The 21,892-nt window shown below is 43.1% G+C and overlaps 8 protein-coding genes across 8 annotated transcripts; 4 read left to right on the top strand and 4 right to left on the bottom strand.

Annotated features, from left to right (window-relative positions):
- Window positions 1-175: 175 nt before the first annotated feature.
- EAE98_009567 (uncharacterized protein) lies at window positions 176-1,539 on the top strand (the record flags this gene model as incomplete). The annotated part of the gene is made up of 2 exons (XM_038957188.1): window positions 176-531; window positions 669-1,539. 2 exons carry the CDS (start codon window positions 176-178, stop codon window positions 1,177-1,179), a joined length of 867 nt encoding a protein of 288 aa, XP_038806381.1. The 3' UTR covers window positions 1,180-1,539.
- A 912-nt stretch (window positions 1,540-2,451) lies between these two features.
- Window positions 2,452-4,082, bottom strand: EAE98_009566 (uncharacterized protein; the record flags this gene model as incomplete). Its single annotated transcript, XM_038957187.1, has 2 exons — window positions 2,452-3,905; window positions 3,986-4,082. 2 exons carry the CDS (start codon window positions 4,080-4,082, stop codon window positions 2,452-2,454), a joined length of 1,551 nt encoding a protein of 516 aa, XP_038806380.1.
- Window positions 4,083-5,511: 1,429 nt separating this feature from the next.
- EAE98_009565 (uncharacterized protein) lies at window positions 5,512-7,182 on the top strand (the record flags this gene model as incomplete). Its single annotated transcript, XM_038957186.1, has 1 exon — window positions 5,512-7,182. The coding sequence occupies one exon, from the start codon at window positions 5,512-5,514 to the stop codon at window positions 7,180-7,182; it is 1,671 nt and encodes a 556-aa protein (XP_038806379.1).
- Window positions 7,183-8,001: 819 nt separating this feature from the next.
- Window positions 8,002-9,208, bottom strand: EAE98_009564 (uncharacterized protein; the record flags this gene model as incomplete). Its single annotated transcript, XM_038957185.1, has 2 exons — window positions 8,002-8,603; window positions 8,656-9,208. 2 exons carry the CDS (start codon window positions 9,206-9,208, stop codon window positions 8,002-8,004), a joined length of 1,155 nt encoding a protein of 384 aa, XP_038806378.1.
- Window positions 9,209-10,135: 927 nt separating this feature from the next.
- Window positions 10,136-11,260, top strand: EAE98_009563 (uncharacterized protein; the record flags this gene model as incomplete). Its single annotated transcript, XM_038957184.1, has 5 exons — window positions 10,136-10,337; window positions 10,496-10,595; window positions 10,732-10,777; window positions 10,879-11,044; window positions 11,232-11,260. The coding sequence occupies 5 exons, from the start codon at window positions 10,136-10,138 to the stop codon at window positions 11,258-11,260; spliced, it is 543 nt and encodes a 180-aa protein (XP_038806377.1).
- A 576-nt stretch (window positions 11,261-11,836) lies between these two features.
- Window positions 11,837-13,389, top strand: EAE98_009562 (uncharacterized protein). The gene is made up of 2 exons (XM_038957183.1): window positions 11,837-12,476; window positions 12,692-13,389. The coding sequence occupies exons 1-2, from the start codon at window positions 12,179-12,181 to the stop codon at window positions 13,222-13,224; spliced, it is 831 nt and encodes a 276-aa protein (XP_038806376.1). The 5' UTR covers window positions 11,837-12,178; the 3' UTR covers window positions 13,225-13,389.
- Window positions 13,390-14,127: 738 nt separating this feature from the next.
- On the bottom strand, window positions 14,128-18,121 carry EAE98_009561 (uncharacterized protein). The gene is made up of 2 exons (XM_038957182.1): window positions 17,230-18,121; window positions 14,128-17,175 (listed from the first exon to the last, which is right to left on the bottom strand). Exons 1-2 carry the CDS (start codon window positions 17,528-17,530, stop codon window positions 14,567-14,569), a joined length of 2,910 nt encoding a protein of 969 aa, XP_038806375.1. The 5' UTR covers window positions 17,531-18,121; the 3' UTR covers window positions 14,128-14,566.
- Window positions 18,122-20,051: 1,930 nt separating this feature from the next.
- Window positions 20,052-20,588, bottom strand: EAE98_009560 (uncharacterized protein; the record flags this gene model as incomplete). Its single annotated transcript, XM_038957181.1, has 1 exon — window positions 20,052-20,588. One exon carries the CDS (start codon window positions 20,586-20,588, stop codon window positions 20,052-20,054), a length of 537 nt encoding a protein of 178 aa, XP_038806374.1.
- Window positions 20,589-21,892: the final 1,304 nt, after the last annotated feature.

The following is a 21,892-nucleotide window of genomic DNA, read 5'->3' as shown; positions in this document are numbered from 1 at the left end:
AAACAGCCTATGAAATCATCTCAAATTTACAAGATCCACCTTTTTTTCCGTGCTCAAAAAAAGTTCCATCAGAGGCGAGCTCGAGATATCAAATTGTAAAATCTTCCAAACCCCAATTCTACATCACATCAACCTCAAAAACTCAATTCGAAACCAAAACATAAACAAATTCACCATGCTTTCCCTCCGTACTCTTACCCGCTCAGCACCACGAGTTGCTCGCGGTCTCACCAACACCGCCATCAAAACCGCAACCCGACCCTCCCTCCTCCAAACCGCTTTCCCCGCTTCAAGACTCCAATGCGCATCTGCATTTTCCACTTCGAGCATCAGAGCTAAGTCTGCTGCTCCAGAAAGCGATGCTGAACTGGCCGAGAAGCTCGCTAGCGAGATCCAAATGGAGGAGGAGATGAAAGAGCATGAGGAACTTCCTACAAGTGTGAAGGATTATATGGAGAATGGTCCTTTTGAGATTCTTGATACACCTGGACAGGAAGAGGTTATTTTGACTAGAAGCTTTGGTGATGAGAAGTACGTTATTTCTTTGCTTTTTCTTCCGAGTAAATCTCTTTTATCTACCTATTTCCTTTAAATCTTCTTCTTCTTCCCGTCTTCACAGCCCTCAAGAAATAAAGAACCCCCAAAACTAACCTCCACCTCACCCACAGAATCCGCGTCTCCTTCTCCATCGCCGACCTCAACGCCTACGACCCCGACTCCGACGAATTCCAAGACCGCGCCATGTCCGACGAAGACCCCAACATCGACCCCGCCGACCCCTCCGAGCTGGACCCTGAAAACCCCTCCGACGCCGAAGGCGAGTCCCAAGGCTTCCCCGCCCGCGTAAACATCATTGTCGAGAAGAAGGGCAAAGGTGCGCTCGCTATTGAAACCGTCGCCGAGGGTGGCATGATCGTCGTCGATAACGTATACTACTATGCGGACGCCGCGCACGCCTATGCAAAGACTACCGAGGCTGTCCACCAACGTCAAGATATGTATGTCGGTCCTCCTTACGCAAACTTGGACGAGGATTTACAGGTGTTGATGGAGAGATATTTGGATGAGCGAGGAATCAACCAGGCATTGGCGATTTTCGTGCCCGATTACATTGATATGAAGGAACAGAAGGAGTACTTGAGATGGTTGAAGAATGTTAAGGGATTCGTTGAGGCTTAAGTATCATTCATTGACGCTCAGAATCACTGATCCTCAACCATTCCCTTTCCCCCCCCGTACGAAAAAAAAAGCGTTTCTATTTTGGCTTTCCCTTCAATGTTGTTTTCATACCCTTTCCACTCTGCTGGCACCATCATACCTATAAGCTAGGTACACCTGTATACTATCAGATAGCAAGACTGTCTACACTACGTACGATATGACAGATACGAATGCTATGTAATGAATTTCAAGAGACATACTTGATTATGCCTTTTTCTTCGCTCAATTGGTGAACTGTGATTGTGCTGTTTGAATTTCATTGCTTCGTTATACGCACCAGTCTTGTGCTTCTCAATATGCTCTATTCCAAGTGCTATTTTAAGCTAGGGTACTTTCTTAAGCTTCAAATGAGTGAAGCATACAAGTAGTATGACAAGTATCAGCATCAGCAAGCACCAGATATAAACGTCATGAATCATACGACGCAACAGAAAGATACAATTTTTTACGCTTTTTATTTCGAAATACAAAGTAACATCGCTAATTCTCAATTCATTGATTCGCCACATCTTATTTGATCCCATCCATCAGACTTTATTTCTGGTCTTGTTCTCAATCTCAATCTTGTGGTTCTTAATTTTATCTGCTAGATAGTGACCTAGCTCAGTCACCTACGCCCTGCCATATCCGATCATACACTACCCACCCCTATGTACTCCCCGAATCCATTGCAAGCAAGTAAGCGACCAGCAACCAACCAAACCAAATTCCTTTCCATTCGATTCCCACCAAAACATAGATAGATCGACCGACCGGCTTGCGGAAAGACAAGGCAAGCAAGAGGAGCAAAAAGCAAATATGATAACCCCGTCACGCCATGATCGATAAAATGGACGAAGACAGATAGTTAAAGTGGAAGAAAAATTATGCACCGTGTTCTTGTACCTATTCTTCCCGTGTCGTAAAAGGTATTCAGGTCGAGGAAATTGCAATAGGTGCTTAGAGAATAAAGAAAACATCCAGTGTCGAGGGGACCAAGATAAGCCAGCACAAACGCCCAATGATGCAGAGAGAAGCTTTGATCACTGTACAAAAGACATTTAAGGTCTAGAAACTGGTAGAGGGGAACCCTGAAGACCATCGCTCAAAGATGGAAGGTATAACAAAATCTTCTGGCATACTTGAAAATCGTTGTTGCTCTCGCTCCTTGATCTTTGAAATATTTTGGCCATCTACCAAGACTAAGTCATAGGTAGCAAAGAAGCGACCAAAGACTGAACAATGTGCGATCTAGAAGTTTGTGCTCCAAGACCACGAACCATTAAATAGATTTTCGGCTGTATCTAAAAGCAGGATGATCCGACGTTTATTGCAATAGGATGTCTTGTCCATAATTTCAACCTTCAACTTTTGAACTGCAAGTTCCTGAACCGGTTTCTCAAACATTTCTGACAAATTTTCGACGGCCATTTCGAGATCTCTTTGGTTGTTTTCGAACAGCTCTGTAAGATTGTTGCGCTGAAGATAGAAGGCAAATGCGTAGGTCCATTTAAGAGTTTGACGGCAAGTTTGTAAGGCTTGACTAGCCGTGTTAAGGTACTGAACTTCGATCCAAGACAATCCCGAGGCAGTTTGAAGTTGAATCATCTTCTTCTCGGTCTTATGGTAAATATCCTTGTCCAACTTTGCCGACTGTTCATGATTTGCATATCGATTGTAGTAATGCAAATAACGTTCTAGGGACTTTCGAGAGTTGGCCTGAGCATCTCTAGCTTCGGAGCCACTCTTCTCTTCGAATCTATTGCAATTGTACCAGCTTGTACCGTGCTCCGACCATAATCCCATACACATCCAACAAAACTCGTGTTTGCACTTTCGACATGTCATATGGTTGCAACCTCCGTTCTTCTCGATAGTAGAATTACATTCTGGGCATTCTTTTGTGTTGGCAGAAATCCAGTTGGCAGTTTCTGAATCATCCGCGCACTTCTTCAACCATTTCTTGACCAGTGTACAAGGTGCAGGTTGATGGTCTGCTAAGATACAACCAAAACAGAAACGATGCTTGCAATCACATACAACTGTTGGGACAATCTTATCGAGATCTTTCTTCTTGATGCCGCATTCGATAGCATTTTGACAATCTGGAGCGGGACACCATTTCAAGAATTCTTTATCCTCGACGTATGTTCTGGTAAGGAGTTCGTGATATCGTGATTTTAAATCTGCAGCGACAAGGAGATCTAGAGAGTGGCTATCCATAATTCTTCGGCATCCATCATGTGGACACTGAATTCGAGCTGCCTCTCCCTCCTCCTTGATCTTTTGAATCAAGTATTGATTGTAGCAGTTGACGCAGTATCTGTGCCCACATTTCATGGCAAATGATTGTAAGCCGGGTTCGTCCTCACAACAGATATCGCAAACAAAATCCGGTATAACCTCAAGTTTGGGTGGCCCAGATTCACTCGACACCAAGCCAGCATCATCAAGAACTTTTTTCGGGCGATCCATGTAATCTTCAATCAAACGTTCCTTGTTCCATCTGAAATGCCTCAAGAGAATAGCTGCGTCTTCTTTTCGAATGTCGAGTATCATGTTGACTTCGTTGATGAGTTCATCCTGTTGACCTTGAACATCCTCGGGATGATGAACCTTATAGTTGATGTCGAACTTCGACTTCTTCTTCTGTGCATTATCATCTTTGAAACTGATGTCTGGTGCTGATTCTTCGAAACCGAACTCTAGATAGCATCAAAGATATCAGCAATTGTATCAAGGTGGGGGAAGTGATTGTGAGGGTTTCAAGAAAATATACCGTTACCATCTTCAGTCTCCTCCTCATTCTCATTCTCACTCTCATCCATAAGAACGTCATCGTCACTTGATGCTCCAGACATGAAGTCGTCCTCGGAATCCATACTGATACTGTTGCTGTTGGTTTGTGGCGTGGGAGGTGTTATAGGTTTTGCAGAAGATGCTAAAGTTGCTGCTGCTGAGGCGATCCGTTTGTTGGTTCGAGTCTCGTCCTTGTCGTCGTATGATATCGCCTCAGCCGCCTTTCTCTTTTTAGATTGGGAAGAAATGGTGACTGTGAATGGGTCCTTGGCTCGTCAAAGCCGACGAGGTCCTAGGTACACAAGGCTACCGAAGAAAAGTGATCTCGGTGTGGATGACCCTCAAAAGCAAGCAACGAGTCAGGAGTGGCGTGTGATTATTTACTATATGTAGGTGACCTGATGATTAACGAGAGAAATGTTGAAGGATTCGCTGAGCCCTTCTCACGTTGTTTGGTGGAAGAAGGAAGAGGAAGAGATGTTGTAAGTAAAAGTAGAGATGACCTGAACAGGTGAGAAGAATTAGGTTGGTAAGAAAGTGTCTAAAAGCGTAGGTTGCAATAAACTTTTAGACTTAATAAACCTTAGAAGATCGGGAACAAACTAAATAGTATGTAAGAAGTTTGATTTGGGGTCGGAGTGGGCTCTGCTTTATTGTTCGTCTGACTAAGTGTTATAAATCCATGTTACAAGTACTGCGCGTACTGCCACTTTTACTGTCTCTTGAAAAGGATCTTGGATCTTGGATCTTGACTCTTGAAGTTCAGTTGTTGGCCGTTATCTAATCAATAGGTACTTATTATACTAGCAGGCAGCGGAAGGCAAGGCAAGGCAAGGCACGGCAAGGCAACTACGGCGAGGCGCTTACCCTATTTACTACTAGCGTATTTTGGGAGCGGACTCGGCGCCCGATATTAACCGATCGATTGATATCTCGACTCATCTCGTACGGAGTTCCCTCACACTTTCTTTCGAATCCTTCTATGAGTGAATGTTGCTTCTTAGGAAGTCAAACAGCCGTTTCAATATCCCTTAGAAATACGATAAAAATGGTGAAAGGAATAGCCTGCAATACAGCATCTATGGAAGTCCATACCTTTCAAGGTATAGCTGGTAGTTATGAGCCAAGCATTCATCTGTCGGGTCCTCACATCTTAGAGGTATCCATCGTTTGATCCGCCATACCTAAGTTTCCGTTCAAATGTTATGGTGAGCCATATTATATCCTCAGTTTTTTATACACATACCGTGTTTGAACAATAGGGAAATCGGGCATCGGGTTTCAAATTGCCATTGTAGGTCGGAGGCCTCAAAATCCTACTGGTTTGGCCAATCAATGCCATTCAGCGTACGTCATCTCATTCAATCTATACCAAAACAGTTCAACTTCAGCATATGTATACGTACAGTTATAAGTATAAATAATCAAAGTTGAAGCCGTTGTTACCATCTCTCTCTATCCTTTTTTCTTGATACAGTTCTCTTCTTCAACATTATTACACAACTCGTTACCATGGCCGCCGAGCACCAAATTCCCATCCTGATCATAGGCGGCGGTATTGTAGGTCTATCGGCTTCTCTCTTTCTCTCCCAATACGGAATACAATCTCTCCTCATTGAGCGTCACTCGGGAACATCCATACACCCACGAGCTCGATCCGTCAATGCTCGGACCATGGAACTATTCCGCGGTCTCGGGATGGACGATCTTGTTCGAGAAGCTGGTGCCTCAATGAAAGCAACTATGGGTATTCACAAAGGAAAATCGCTCAAGGAAGTAATAGAAGCTAAGAAACCAATCGATAGTCCTAGGAAGTTTCCTTTGGCTGGTTTGATGGATCCGATTAGTCCGGTGCAAGGAACGTTTGTAACGCAGGATATGCTTGAACCAGTTTTGGTGGATGTGGCAAGAGAACGAGGGGGTGATTTGAGATTCTATACGGAATGTATCAGTATTCAACAAGACAGTGATAGTGTTACGGCCACACTCAAAGACCGAGAAACTGGCGCTGTCTCCTCAGTTCGTGCAGAGTACCTTATCGCCGCCGATGGGGCAGGAAGCCCTATTCGAAATCGACTCAAAGTCCCAACATCTGGACAAGGTACGATGGGGTATTTAATCAACATACTATTCCACGCCGATCTCAAATCCCTGGTACACAAACGAGAATTTTCCATCTGTGTGATCGAACGTTCAGATATTAATGGGGCATTCACATCCATCAATAATGATGACCGTTGGGTGTTCCATCTCGCTTATGACCCCTCCAAAGGCGAGCAAGCTTCGGACTTCACTCCCGAGAGATGTATAGAGTTATTACGCATTGCAATAGGAATACCCGATCTTGAAATAGATGTCAAAAGCATACTGCCTTGGGAACCATCTGTACGAGTAGCAGATCAACTACAACATGGACGTATCTTTCTCGCTGGTGATGCTGCTCATCAGATGCCTCCATGGGGAGGTCAGGGTGCAAACTCTGGCATTACAGACGTTCATAATCTTGCTTGGAAACTCGCACTTGTACTTCAAGAACAAGCGAGCAAGAGACTGTTAGAAACATACAATGCAGAACGACAACCCGTAGGCAAAACCGCAGCAGTGGTATCGGCAAGTGGTAGCGATAAACGGGGAATGGTCTCGCTAAATCTTCGGGATCCTGCTGTTATAGTGGGATTTTATAAGAGAATAGGGTTAATCTCGGGACACGGATATACTTATGCTAGTAACTCAATATGCGCAGAGAATACATCTCCTCTCGGTGGTTTGACGTGGAAACCGTGGACATTCGCTAGTTTATTCTTTTTCCTCGATGGTAGACCTGGTAGTAGACTTCCACATCTATGGATCATGTATGAAGGGAAACGCATTTCGACTCTCGATCTATGCGGGCAAAAATTCACCTTGCTGACTGGAGCAAAAGGAGAAGCATGGATCGAAGCTGCGAAATTAATATCGAAACCTCTAGCTATCGACATACTCACATACAGTACAGGACCAAACGGCGATCTCGTCACAGAAGCCAACATATTCGAAACCACAACGGGTATATCATCTCAAGGTGCGATATTGGTACGACCAGATGGATTCATAGCATGGAGAGCCAGGAGACAAGAATCTGGTCTAGAGACACCACGAGTTCAACTTGAGCTGGCGATGAGACGGATTCTTTGTTTGTTGTGATTTACATGCGGGGTTTGAAGATGGAGGATTAATGATGTGGAAATCTTGGAGTTTAGGGATTGGTTTGCTGAATGGGAGAGTGAGTAGATTTAGAACATTTGGTTGGGATTTATCAATCTCCTCTTGATCGTTATCGAAGTACATACTTATATTTATCCTAAACACGTATCTTCCATTTTTATTCATGTACATGGACATATTGTAGATTAAAGAGTTTCAAACTCCCAACTTTCTTACAATTTATGATGATGGTCTTGTTCTCTTACACAAGGTGAGTAACATTCTCCATGAAAGAGTTCCTACGAATATAAACGTGAAAGCTAGCAGGATTCAGGAAGCTAGGAGATTTGTCTATATATTCTCTCAATGATTCTATATACTTCCATAATTATTTTGTTGTCTGGTATCAGCCAGTGGTATGGTAGTATCGATTTCATTCTCTATCAAAGCTAGTATTATAGTAGATTCTCTTGTATGCTTATACTCATCCGGGAAACTATCACAGGAAGCAGTGTATGACATGTGATATATAAATTTAGAATCTTGGGATCGTATTTTAGCACCTCTCTTGCATGATCTCCGGACGTTAAATCATATGGATTGTAAAATGCATTGTATATTAAAAACTATGTAATGCCATGGTAATGTTTGTTCTTCAAATTCCATCATCCTCCAGATTTCTTTTCAAAATTCTCACTCTTACTCAAAGTCCACACGTATATAGTATATACAAATAAATTATACATTTCTTATTTCTTATTTCATATCTCGTACATTATATACCCCAACCAACTCCAACCATTCCACCGCTGGCTAAAACTACGACTCAGCAGCCAAGCCCTTTGTGATATCAATCACACTGACGGTAACCTTATTTGTCGTACTAGGTGGCAAAATTCCACCACCAGCAATCAAAAGATGATTCTTGTTACTATCCAACACTCTCAAATGTCGGGTGTAACTTGTTCCCTCTGGAGTTGCCACTGTCTTCCATGCATCTGCAGCTCCAAGTGCTCTGTTGACGAAAACTTCCGAACGGCCGCCAGAGCTGACAATGATAGTACCGTTTGCACCACCGGTTGGTGACCACACGTTATATGGGGAGCCGGTGGGTTGAATGCCGTTGTTTGTGATGAGAGGAGTACCGGGTGCAGAGAGGAAAGTGAGAGGAGAAGAGGAGATGCGGTAGTAAACGGGGAAGAGATATGTGGAGGTGTTGTTTACAGTTGGGCCACCGCCGTATTCGTAGGTCATGATGTATTTACCGTTGGGAAGTTTGGAGATGGTTGTCATTCCTGGACGGGCGGTATAGGTTGAATAGTGAACGTCATCTACAATTGCTCCCCAGGTGAGGAGATCGGAAGAAACAGTGTGGACGAGCTTTTGGCCGTATAATGGATCACGTTGGTCGGAGTAGTAGACTTTTATTGGGTCAGTATTTATGGGATGGTAGAGATTATGGGGAGTACTTACGAACGATCTGTCCCTTGTATGTGAGAAGGAACGGTTCCCAGATAGCAGGGACACCATTATCAGGAACAGCTGCACCACCATTTGCTACGGTGGATACGAATTCCCAAGTATATCCATGATCCAAGCTAGCATAAACATCAATTTGAGTCTCACTCAAATCTGTCGGGATAGAATTTCCAGTCGCAAGAATAGTACCAGCTGGGTATTTTCCGACTTTCTCCGTCATATAGTATAAGAATGGTTGATATCTCAATCCCCATCCATTAACCTGATCTGTAATATTCGAGATATGTTTCCATGATTCTCCACCATCTGTACTCTTGAAGATAGGGAAATAGACGAGAGGAGGTTCTGGACTGTAGTTTTCCCATGTAGCTAAGAGCACACCACCTGGTAACTCGACAGTTCGGGCATAGAGAACACCAGGATCAGTCCAATTAGCTCCAGGAGTGAAAATCGTGACATCAGAAAATGTGCTAAAAGGAGCAAGTGCAGGAGCCGCAAGAACCGTCTCGCACACTGCAGCAAGCACCGCAAAAGAGAAGAACTTCATCTTGAGTTGTAAGGAGGATCTAATATGAGAACACAAGGGGAAACTATACAAACAACAAGAGAAAATTCATGACATTTATACTCTCCCCTATACCCCTGCATTCCCCAAGTTTGATTCACTTGATCACGACCAGGTACTCCGGAAAAATACCCCGCATGAGAATAGTAACCACTGGGAACATAGCTCTGCATCGTACTCTCCAGCATGCGGTCGGTATGGGGGCATTCCCATGTTGATCCCCGCAAAAGATATAGTTGAGCGCGCTGGCCATCAACACGGGACTGGTTCGCAAGAAAGGTTTCTCCAGTGCATTTGGATGCGCACCAATCGGAGACGAGCGCTAAGTGACTACATCACCCCATCGCCGGTAAAGAAAAAAGGGACTTGGCATTGAGGTGTACCTGGTGAGGGGAAACTTGGGGATACTACTGATTGCATGCAGATGTACTGGCGGTGAAATTGTTTGTCCGAGGTTTGAAGTTCTTGGTTTCTCTTGGAGAAGGTTGGGATGGATGAAGTTTTGTGCTAAATTGTCATACGAGAAAGCTAGCGTTGATGATACAATCATTGGGTTGTTGTCGATACTAATTGAGTCTTGGTATGATTACTCAATTTGAGTCAATATACCAACAGTGAGATTAACTAGTATGTAAACTAATTGTCGAGTATCTATCATGTTGTGAAGTTCGAAAGTTCCAATGACAATGATGCTTCTGCCGGCTTCATCCCATCTCAAAAGAGGCAAGAACTGACGATCCTCAGCACGTCACCATCGCTTGCAACTTCCCTTTCAACTTTTCCCAACCCCATGCTATCAACATCTGAATACCTTCAGCATTTCAACTCAACAACTCAATCTCATTGACCCGAAGGGATTGTTCCTAAACACCAATTCATCTCTCAATTAACAATCAAAACACCTACAAAATGGCTACCAGATTCGCGATTCGCCGTCTTGCAACCCCTCAAACTTTCCGCACTTTCTCCACCACCCGCCCAGCATTCATCAAAGTCGGCGATAAAATTCCCAATCTTGACACCTTGGTTGAGAATTCACCCGCTAACAAGGTTAACTTGAGTGAGCTTACTACTGGTAAAGCTTTGATCATTGGTGTTCCTGCTGCTTTCAGTATGTTTATTCCCCCTTTTCTTGCTTTCGCTTTCAATCTCTAGTGAGAATTTTAAATCTGTGTCTACTCAAATAGATTTGGAGACCTTCGATATATAAATTTACAGATATATAAGAACAAAAGAAAGAAATATGAGCATTAACTGACATAAAAACAGGTCCCTCGTGCTCCAATTCTCACATTCCGGGCTATATCAATCATCCCAAGCTCAAGGAAGCCGGTGATGTATTTGTAGTTGCTGTTAATGATCCTTTTGTGTAAGTGAGCTACTTTATGAAATTCTGCTATTCATACTCTGTTCTATCTCTCGCATTTGAGAACTTTGATCGAAATGTCACGAGGATATCACATAGATGGATGAAATCATTAGACTGTACTAACACGAAATTCCAGTACCAAAGCATGGGGCTCAACTCTTGATCCTACCGGTGAATCTGGTGTATGCGTTCTATCCCCCCTCTCCCCAACCCATCCACTCATCTCCTCCTCCTCAATTCATCCCCAGACCCCAAACCACCATTGACTCTCCCCCTCCAACAGATCCGCTTCCTCGGCGACCCAACCGCCTCCTTCACCTCCGCCCTTGATCTAACCTTTGACGGCACCGCCATCTTCGGTGGACCCCGCAGTAAACGTTACGCGCTCCAAATTGAAGATGGGAAGGTCAAGGCCCTTCACGTTGAGCCGGATAACACTGGTTTAGATGGTATGTTTTTTCATTTTCCATTCCTTTCTACAATCTATTGCTTCTCCCTTCTTCACTTTCGGTATTATCCATCCAGCCCCGTGGTATCTCCACACATCTCTCTCATCCCAGTTCAATCATCGCAGCTCGAGAGCAGAGTAGAGAAAAGCAAAGCAAGAGAAAAAGCTAACACAACCCCCTCTAATAGTCAGCGCCGCCGAAAAGGTCCTCGGCTAAACACCTCAAGTCAAATCAAGTCATGATCCCCAGTCACCCAAGTCCTAGACATAACTCACTTGATCAAGGGCATGTTTCTTCATGACTTCATGACTTCATCTGCTTCATATCCATATGTCAAATAGCTTGCCCACGAATAGATATCTCGAAATGAATAATCAAAATACTCTTTCTGCTCCTACCCATCCATTATTTCCCAAACTGTGAAACACCTATCTAGTAGCCAATGAGTATAACAATGACAGTAACTCCTTAATCTCAAAGCAACAATCCCAGCATACCCAATACCCAAAGAAAACACCCACAATGAGATATACGATACAGGTAAACGCACTAAGACTAGCTTTAGTGATACTATCCTTTGTTTTCCAAATTTTGTAATTATCAAGGTCGGTTTTCTGTATGCACTATTATCGAGAGCTTATTATTTTTAGGACCAAGCAGTCTATTTTTATAGTGCCTCGGCCAAATATTATGCCGATCTGAACCCTGAGAGCGATATGTATAAGTTGTTCATACCCCAATTCAAAACTCAGCTACATCTGTCCGAAAACCACAAGATTAAAGTGATATCTCGTGTCCACTTTCAAACCATCAGGATCAAGTTTTGGGGGCCAGTTGCTATCATTCGCTCAAGTGTGTTGGATGTTATCTCGGTTCTGTCAAATTATGCCTGGGCAATTAGTCGCTGATGTTGGATTGGATGCTGGTGGTGCAGAGTACCGCTCGAATGGCTATAATCGAATCCGGGAGTGAGATTCATCTCTACTATATATATTCTCTCATGTTACATTGCGTATATTCATGATCCTATTATGCTATACGACGCGATGTTCTACCTCCCCCTGCATCTTTCTTACATCGTAGCGCCTTGTAATATCAGCCCTCGAGCGTTTTACATTCATCCTTCCTTTCTTTATGTGTGCGGCGATTCCTTCAAGAAGAAAGCATAGTTCACGAGATGAAGTCTACTTAAATCTACCCATGATCTGGTTTCTTTTCTTCGTCTTTCTAATAGGCAGTGCTGGCGCAGCGGGCACCTCTAACAATTTCATATTCCCCTCAAACCTCACCACTCTCAATGCTTCTCACGTCGTCGAAGGATCGTACGAAGTAGGCAGCACAGTCGACTTACGATGGGATACTATCTGGGATATGGTCACCATTGTCATCTGGCAAAATGGAAAGCCACCTTATCAATACCTTCCTAATTCTGGTAACTCAACCTTATTTTATTTTACATTCCCCCTGATGGTTTCCAATATCTCGAAATCCGTTTGATACATTGAACCTATTCAAGACATTTCGCCCGCTCGAACCACTAGGTTTCATTGGAATATCTACAGTGGTTGGATAATCGAAAGTTTTCTCATCTGTGCTAAACTTGGATAAACTACATCATTTCATCTTACTAACAGCGTTTCCACACAGTCCAAATACCCAATCTGGTAACTTCATACACATGGATTATTGATATCAGTGGCACGAACGGTAATCCAGGATTCGACCTCAACAACGGATCGACATTTTATTTCATAATTACGCACACCGGAACCCCCGACTTATTCGCAAGCCAGTCGATTAATATTACAAATAAGGCTATCAGTTCATCCGCTACTTCTTCTCATTCTTCTTTGACAATTGAGACAACAAGTACTGCGAGTATTTCTCCAGCTACTTCAAGCCCATCTTCTCCAGCTACCACATCGAGTGAATTGAGTCCCGGTGCTAAAGTGGGTATAGGAGTAGGTGTCACACTGGGTATTACGGCCATCATCGCAGCCTTCGCGCTAGGATATCATCTTCGACAACCTTCAAGATCTCCAAATCCTCATACCATGACTACGAAACCGGACGATGAGGCGGCGGAACCGAAACCATTCGTCTGGCAACCGCCACAGGAACTGTCATCTAATGTCCCGCGCCCGAAGCCCCAGGATCCGATTTTTGAGATTCAGGGGTAGGGAATGCAAGAATTTGGTCGAAACTTCGCGCCGGGGGGGGGGGGTTGATCTCTTTTGGTGGTCGCATGGGTTTGTTTTGACGGAGGGGAGATCTTCCGAGTCGATTTTGGTTCGCATCGTATGGTTAAGTACCTACGAGCCTACCTATCGTAATGCATGATGTGCATACTATCACAATACACTTCCTATAAATACAGCTTGGAGAATATACAGTACTAGTATCGTACATTTCTCGAAGAGAAGATGTTGATAAAGGTACTTACTCCACTGGTGCTCAGATATTTATTATTTCAATCTCTGGACATAACCTTAATACCGAACAAAAGTATTACGAGCACCTTCAAGTAAAAAGATACGAGTATCAAGAAACCCATCTATCTATTAATCTTACTGTAACCGAGTTTCGATTTCTAGAGGTAGGTAGGTAGGTATATATTATAAACTAATTAATTATCTTCTGTATTACATAGTATCAATGTTAATATCAATATCAATATTATAAGCATAGGTACCTATATATATACAAATCTACTACAGAATCCCCATCTCAAAAACCCACAACGAATTCCATCAAAGATCGAAACGAATTGTTATTTTCAATAAGCTAGCTATTACAAAGACCCTAATAAACTCGTGGAGGTTGTTTTTCGCCTTTGCCCTAGCCTATAGTTTATATTTATTTGTTCAAATCATCTATGAATTTAAGGGAATTGCTGATATACCATCCACCTATTAATTCACGTTAACTTCTCTTGTGGATAAAAGAATCTCCCTAACCAGTAGTGTTTATTTCGAACTTTTCAAATCTCAAATCTCAAATCTCAAATCTCAAATCTCAAATCAAACATTATAATAACTTATTAATAACTCAATTTCACCAAAGCATCTCGAAGACAAACATTCCCTATATTAACAGAGCATTGAGATTCAAAGGCTATATAAAAATCGCTAAACAATATCTGAATTGTCAGACAGAGTAAGGAGGCTTTATCCACTAACCCCTAATTAATAAGACTAAATAACCCAATTCCTCATTTTCCATTCCATTGTACATGATTTAAATCATATCCTATGATATCATCCCCAAAATGATTCATCTATACCTAGCAATGCTCGCTCAAAATCAATATGGTATCTCCACCTTGCGCCAAACCAAACCAGAGATCCACACCCGCACTTGTACAACCAGCAATAATAGACTGCTGGTATTAAACCAAATCCCAACCAAGAATGACCTGAACCCAATATAAACCTTCCAAATCACGCCATAAAATGCTCGAGTCCGTCATATTCGCCAATCGAAATAAGATCCAACTCCAAATCTCATAAACGTTTACGATATTCAAAGTTCCACCCCCTCGCTCTCCTCAAACAGAAACGGGGGGACGGATTTACTCGCCGCACTCCCCAACTGAACACTCTTATCACTAGCTTCCATTTCGTACTTTTGCTCCTGGGTCGCCACAGCCTTTGGATCAATATCTCTTACATACGCCAACATATCAATGCTATCATCATCATCATCATCATCTTCCGCGTCTTCAATATCCATAGCACCGTCATCAGATGACACTTGTATATCGTTATCTGACATCAGATCTTCGCCTTTTTCTAGAGGTTCATCTCTAAGATGAGAAATTCCCATGAAAGAAGAGGAGGTGTCGGAATAGTCTCCTACGGTTTCAGTGCCGCAAAGTAAGTCGAAATAAGAGGACGGTTCGGGTAGGGGTGATGGGTGAAGCATAATCAATTGTTCCGAAATGTTTTCGGTCTTGATGGGTAAACTCTCATATAGTCGGTGCGGTGGCGATCCATTAGCAGGATCGGTCGAGTGAGCCAATTTACTGATTATGCTATCTACCTTGTTCTGAGGCTCTGGATTGTGAAATGAATCTAGTGAAGACTGTGAAATCGTGTGTAAAATCTTCGAGGTTGAACGGGGGGCCGAAAATTTAGAAAGCTTGAAAGGAACATGGTCGTTATTCGACGTCAATCGTGTATGAACCTTGTAAAGCAAGTGGTCGGATGGTTGAATGCCGGCGAGCCCACTGGCGACAAATTCTGCAAGGGGCGGAGGAGATTCAGGGTCGCCACATGTCATGTCTGTGGTAAATTCAAAGTCCGTATCGTCGGAGAGTATACTAGGAGTTTGTGATCTTGTTTCTGGGGGCTGGAACAGATCTCCTCCTTTGGAATAGTCCTTGAAAGGCCTGAATGGTAGAAAAGATCCGGAAGGAGTCCTGTCCTTAAGGAGATGTCTTGTAGGAGGTGAGCAGCCGACAGCATCTTCAGTGTGATTGCTGTAACCATCTTTGTCAACGCCAGTAATATGTAGCGGGGTTTCAAGGTCGCCACGATCACCAGAGAGATCACTAAAGAATTTCGTTCCATTATAGAATGTCAATGGCCCATCGTCGCGTGGACTGTTACCGAGTCTCTTGATAGGAGATGCAAAGCCGTGAAGACTATAATGATTTGGTGAGATGTCGCTCTCATCACCAGACACCTCGGATGTATGTTGTGGATAACGAACAAACATCGGCTCATAGAAGCATGCATCCATTGCTTTAGGATTCTTTGAGCTCTGGTTTATCATTTTCAGGGGTGCTTGTCCCGTAGGAGTGAATTTGTTGGCATGAACCTTGCGTCTTTTGCGCGAAGCTTCGTCACTGCCATCACTATCGGGTGGGGATCGTTGATGAACACTGCTATTACCGCTGTCACTGTTTAAGCTTGTTCCTTGCGTACCACCTCTCCATCGCAGCTTCTTTCCATCTGGAGATATTTGAAGTTTCCTACTCAATTCGGTTACTGCAGATCTGATAAAGCCAGGTGTGACGTTGATAATATGCAATTGCGCCATATTGATCAGAAGATTCAGATAGACCCATCCCTCGGCATCAACGGCAGCATCTTGTGATTCTTCTGTTAATAGTTGGGGTGCTGAGATTCCGAGGTGGCGAATATACTCGACGTTATCGGAACCGACTTGGTCACGGTCTGGATCCAAATCCAAGGGCCTAGTTGGCCTTTGCTGTGGTGAAGGGGATCCACGCGACTTATGAGGAGAATCTGACTGTTCTGTTGGCGATTGGCTATTCTTTGAATTATTTACTAATCCCTGCTTGTCTAGTTCCATATTATGTGGCCCGATATGAGCTTCGCGTACACCTTCTCTAGGGTGGAAATGAATTTGCGAGGCTTGATCTGCTCTCGCGGCCGACCTGGACACCTCTTGCTGTTGCAAAGATTGACTGTGCGCGCCGATGAGCGACCCTGTCTTTCCTGTAAATAATTGTTCTAGACGCCGAACAACCATCCTCTTTCGCTGATTTTCGGACATTTCTAGGGTTGATCTCGGCTGTAATCCCTGGGGAATGTCTTGCAAGAAATCCTGCAGTTTTTGATCGGCTGCGACCCGCGATTGCGTTGGCCTATACCCTTCCCCAGCCGAGGAGCTATGCGAGGGCCCGGATCTCGACATCGAGGCATATGCTGAGTCAGTCGGTCGGGAGTTGGACCCTGATGAAACGGATTTATGCTTTGTAGGTTTCCCGGAAAGCGAATAAGATCTTGACTGTCGACCTGTTGGACCATTAATGCTCAAATCTTCCGACGAACCGTTAAAACTGGCAGAAAATGCATGAAGAAGTTCTTCTAGCTCCCTTCGTTTACGTGCCGATAAGGCATGTATTTTGACTTCGAAAAGCTTCTCGTTCTCCAAGTGGGTAGTCGATGAACGTCCATATCTCTTTAATTTCTCCTTCAACTTCTTATTTTCGATGGTCAAATCGTCAATGATACTGCGATACTCTTCTGATGCACTGCCATCTCGAGATCTTGATATGGGGTTCAATGAGTGTAGATTGTAACGGTTGCCTCGAAGTGGCAATTCTTTGCTGGAATCAGTGTCTTCGTTGGAGCTGTGCTGAAGAAAGTATGGCGGGTCACCTGCAACTATGTCAATTTACAGGAGCTGGTGAAGCTCCCCAACCAGAAACTTACTAGTGTCTCCAGGGTCCTGGTTGACAGCAACCACAGGACGTGTATTTGAGCGATCAAACCAATCCTTTACATTCGTGGCAACAGTATCCTCTGAATCGTCCGATGTTTGTTTTCCGAAAGGCGAGGTGGAATTACTTCTTGGCTTAGTCGAGGTATCAACCTGCTTTACCACATCCAAGTCCGACTTTTCCTTCTCAATAGGATCAGGCGTATCGTGCCTCAGGGAGACGGAGAGATGTGCCGGAGGCCTTCGAGGATGAGAAGCCGTCGCATTCATCGTTGAATCTGATTCCAAATTCATAGCCGACGAGACAATTGAAGATAATATGTGGTACTATAATTGTAAAGAACCCATTGCAACCGGCCGTGGACAATATCACAGTCGACCTACGATTTGAACAAGATTATATGCAAGCAGAGAAGCGAGATACCCTTATGACACTACACTGGCGAACCTGTTGGATGTGTGAAGTAGATTTGAGCCTGCGTGAAGTATTTTGTTTTTCCGATTGAATACCTAGATAGGCAGGTATCGTAACTCGTGTGTCCGGAGGAGGGGATGCGATTGAAAGCTTTCACAATCTGGGTGATTAACACTTGGGTACTTTCTGGATTCTTAATAGAAGCGAAGACCAAGGTTGTATGTGTATGCAATTCGTTGAATGGGAAGAAGGTACTGGATATTGCATATGTGTGCGCAATGGGAGTAGATGTTGAAAAAGGACTTCTTCACGTCTTTACAAAGTAGGTAAAGTTTGATGAAGGTAATAATGCTCTTTTTTTTTATGAAAAGAAAGAAATGATAAAGGAAAGATAATGTTCATCATATTGATCACTTCATACCTACCAAGTTTGTTGGTATTATTGAACGTTGAAAAAATTGACCTCATGTTTAGGTTCTTGCTCGCTGATGCTGTAAACAAGCCACGATCCATGGAGCAACTTCCAAATTTCTAAAGGGTCGTCGAGATCTGAAAATCAAAGGGAGATCTGAGCTTAGATGGCACGATCTCAATATGATTGGTTGAGAATCTTACTAATCCAGCGCAATCTGGACTCCACCAATCGAGAATTTACGATGAGGGATGATGAGTTTCTAAAATTCAAGTGTTAATAAGTAGAACTTTTATATACTCTGTATATATATATATATATAGTATATCTGTATTTGAATATATACGTACTAGGCATATATCTACATGTATGTATCTATATATAAAGACGATATAATTAATCTATCGATTTTCTCTATTTCTATATTCTATACGATTTACATACTGTGCATACGATATACAATGAATGTACTGTACTACTCATCAGTATGAGAAAAGAAACACTCCATTACATCCTCCAAGAACAACATCCTCCAAGAACAGGGGAGTCGGACTGTCGGAGGAGTGCTGAAAGTCTGGATTCTATAACCCTCCATTTCCTCGATAACTAGGGGTCATTCTCGATTCAGGGACCTTTATTAGCGTCGGAGTAGCCCCTTCCACACTAGCACACTCTCTACCTGCAGTATTCCAATTTCCAAATTTCCAATTAACGAACCAACGAGCCACAGGTAGGTAAACCACCAGCCACAAATCACAAACCATGAGCCATCCAGCCTCCCAGCCTAGTAGATCAGATATCAACTCAATGCCCCTCACCAAGTAGGGCTCAGAGCCTCAGATGTTTGAGACACCAATCGTTACGAGTAGAGGTCTGAAGATATACGTAGATATCTAATCTCATCGAGTGTCATTCAGATATCAGTGTCCGACCCCATCTACGGCAAAAGATCAAACGATACCTACTAGGTATCCAGAGATTCCAAATATCTCCTTCCACCCGGGCAATGCGAGATCGAAAAAAGGGTGCTAATCGTCACAAAGCATTGAATTATAATTTTAGTATTCAATGTCAGAAATCACCAAACGATTGACAACGTTCCAACCCAATCTCGATTCTCGATTGATTTTCGAAACGTTCCAAGCTGCCCAGTCTTGTGTAATCCATAAGCAAGCTTGATAAGCTCGTTTAACCCTTTCTTCGATTGATTCGGCATCCGGAATGTTTGAATTCGATTTCATCGACGATAGATCTGAACAACGTTCTGTATTACCCTAAATAACTTTCTTCCCATGATCTTACTCCAGATGGGCATAAATAATCTGAAGTTGTTTCACGTGTACCGAGTCACATTTTTTGCATAAACCTAAATTTGGCTACTAACCTACTATGTCATTCAAATCTGGGTGGCAACGATGTATATTGAAGAGATCAACATGTCAAAATCTCCTGGTGCCATTCAGCAGCCATTTTGTATATTGGTCTAGCACACCGGCCACGCCCTAAAATCGCCTAAAGTCGATCTGTACATGGGATCAACAAAGATACGTCCTACCCGGTGTGGTCGGTACGGAAAATAAAGACAGATACTCTTTCTGGATGCAAAACTTCCGGTTCGGTCAATTTGCATTTCAATCGTATGTGTCCCGAAAAGAAAAATGATGATTTTACCTAGATGCGATCTCCTTGGGTCTCACAATTGGGCAGATATCCAGCCATGGATAATGAATGAGCTCAGAGTTTACATCCTGATCAACCCAAGTCCTCGGTTAATTCATCAGCAAAAAAGGAATCGAGATTTCTGAACTCTCATCACAACGATTCGACCCTCTCCAACATGATATGATCTACCGGCTCTTAAACGCCCATTCATGTGATTACACAGAATTGCTTCTCCTTCAATCTTACTCCGCATGACAATATCACCCCACAAAAGAGATAAAGGTCCAGCAAGATATCAACCATTCACGCTCGTACCGAGTGTCTCATCATACCAAACTCTTGCCCATCTTTACAATCTCCAATACCAATCCATCATCGAGAGGCGCGTCGGATCTTCCCAATGCCTCGTACCCCATCTTCTCGTAGAATGCAACTCCACTCAAGGTAGAGCCGATTTCAGCCTTCTTAAAGCCTGCTTCTATCGCAGCGTTCTCACAAGCTCGAATAATCATACCAGCAATACCTCTTCGTGTCCAATCAGGATGAACAAAGAAAGCACGAATTCTGGCACCATCTACGTCAGGATTCAACAGTTTTGAATCTCGAGTTGCAAATTGATCACCTCCATACAACGTGGACCTATAAGATATTCCACCACATCCCACAATCGTATCTCCAGATGTCACTACAAAGTAATTTCCATCCTGGATGAGTTGGGTATCAACTCCGTATACTGATTTCAGAGCACCGGCTATTTGGGCTGGCGTATAGTGTTCGACTTGGAGACCTCGCACCGACGCATCAATCAGCGGATGAAGTTGCGGGATGTCATTGACGGTAGCTCGGCGAAGTTGGAGTTCCATGGCGAAATTGGTATGTTGTTCTTCCCCGAGTACGACAATTTGTATTTCCTCGTCTGTCTTGGATCGAAATACTTTGATCGAACCTCTGTGAATCTCTGAACCGTGAACATATATCTGCCCACTTTTGAAGCCATTATCGGCCGGGAGATTATCGGAGGGGAAGCTGTACAGAAGTGAATCCGGAAATAGATAAGAAACCTAGGTATTTCTATCACCAATTCACGATTGATATCACAATGAGGTTGCAGTACATCTAGGCACCCGTCAAATGGGACCGAAATCGCAAGACATCATGATTTGATTGTTTGGCTGCAACACTGCGGCGTGAATGGGATATAGATGTGGGAAAATGGAAAATTATGCCGGTAGGTGATACGATCAATATAGCCGGAAGCTATCCCAAGATTTCTCTACGCATGGAAAAAGCATTGGATGCGAGTATGCTGTCTGAAGAATCCACGACGACCCTGCGTCTGATGACTTTTTTGTTTGAACATTGATAAATGTAGATTGAACGCCATCATCTAGGAAAACTTAGCCGATGGGTATACACTGATGAATTCAAAGACGTCTTGTGAGGTCTAGATGGGAGGTGCAATCAATACATGAAGATATACAAGAGTACTCTCTGCCAAGCTTCAAATACCAATGTAGTTCGCAATTACTCGAGCAGGAGGATATCATGAATACCTACCTATCCGAGCTATCCATAGGTGATATCAATATTAGATGATGTTCCCATGGATGAACTTCTTTGATTCATTCAAGATGATTAATTAATTAGATATTTTTATTCCTTTATAGCTTTGGTTTATTGATTTACATTGCTGGCGAATAGTAAGGTTATATATATTGTAGTTGATATATAATGTCGATAATAATAATTATGCTAAATAGAGATATAATAATCTAAATATGTCAAAATCAGAACCTTTTTTCTTCAAGCAGCCTTTTATAATTGTTTAAATTGGATTACGTCGTGTAGGTATTCTTCCTTCGTCAGCCTTCTTCACTGCGGGGTCAAATTGTATGGTAAGGATAATCTTCTTATCGGTTTTTATTATACCTACTCGGTAGTGTAGGACTTTGTAGTTTACAGGAACATTTGCAGCACCAGCAGAGCACCAGGAAGATCTACATGATTGATATCAACAAATAAAAATAACGCCCAGGTTACCATCGACACCGTCTACATTTAAAGTAAGAAATGAAGTATATCTTCACATTCCGGATCCACTTCGAACTCTCTCGTAATTTCTCGAATGCCTTCTCGGTGACTTTCCACATGGGGTGGAGGAAAACCT

Source organism: Botrytis deweyae, assembly GCF_014898535.1.
Source record: "Botrytis deweyae strain B1 chromosome Unknown BDEW_029, whole genome shotgun sequence".
Taxonomy (NCBI): domain Eukaryota; kingdom Fungi; phylum Ascomycota; class Leotiomycetes; order Helotiales; family Sclerotiniaceae; genus Botrytis; species Botrytis deweyae.
The sequence above is the reverse complement of the archived record's forward strand: the minus strand, read 5'-3'. Positions and strand labels throughout refer to the sequence as shown.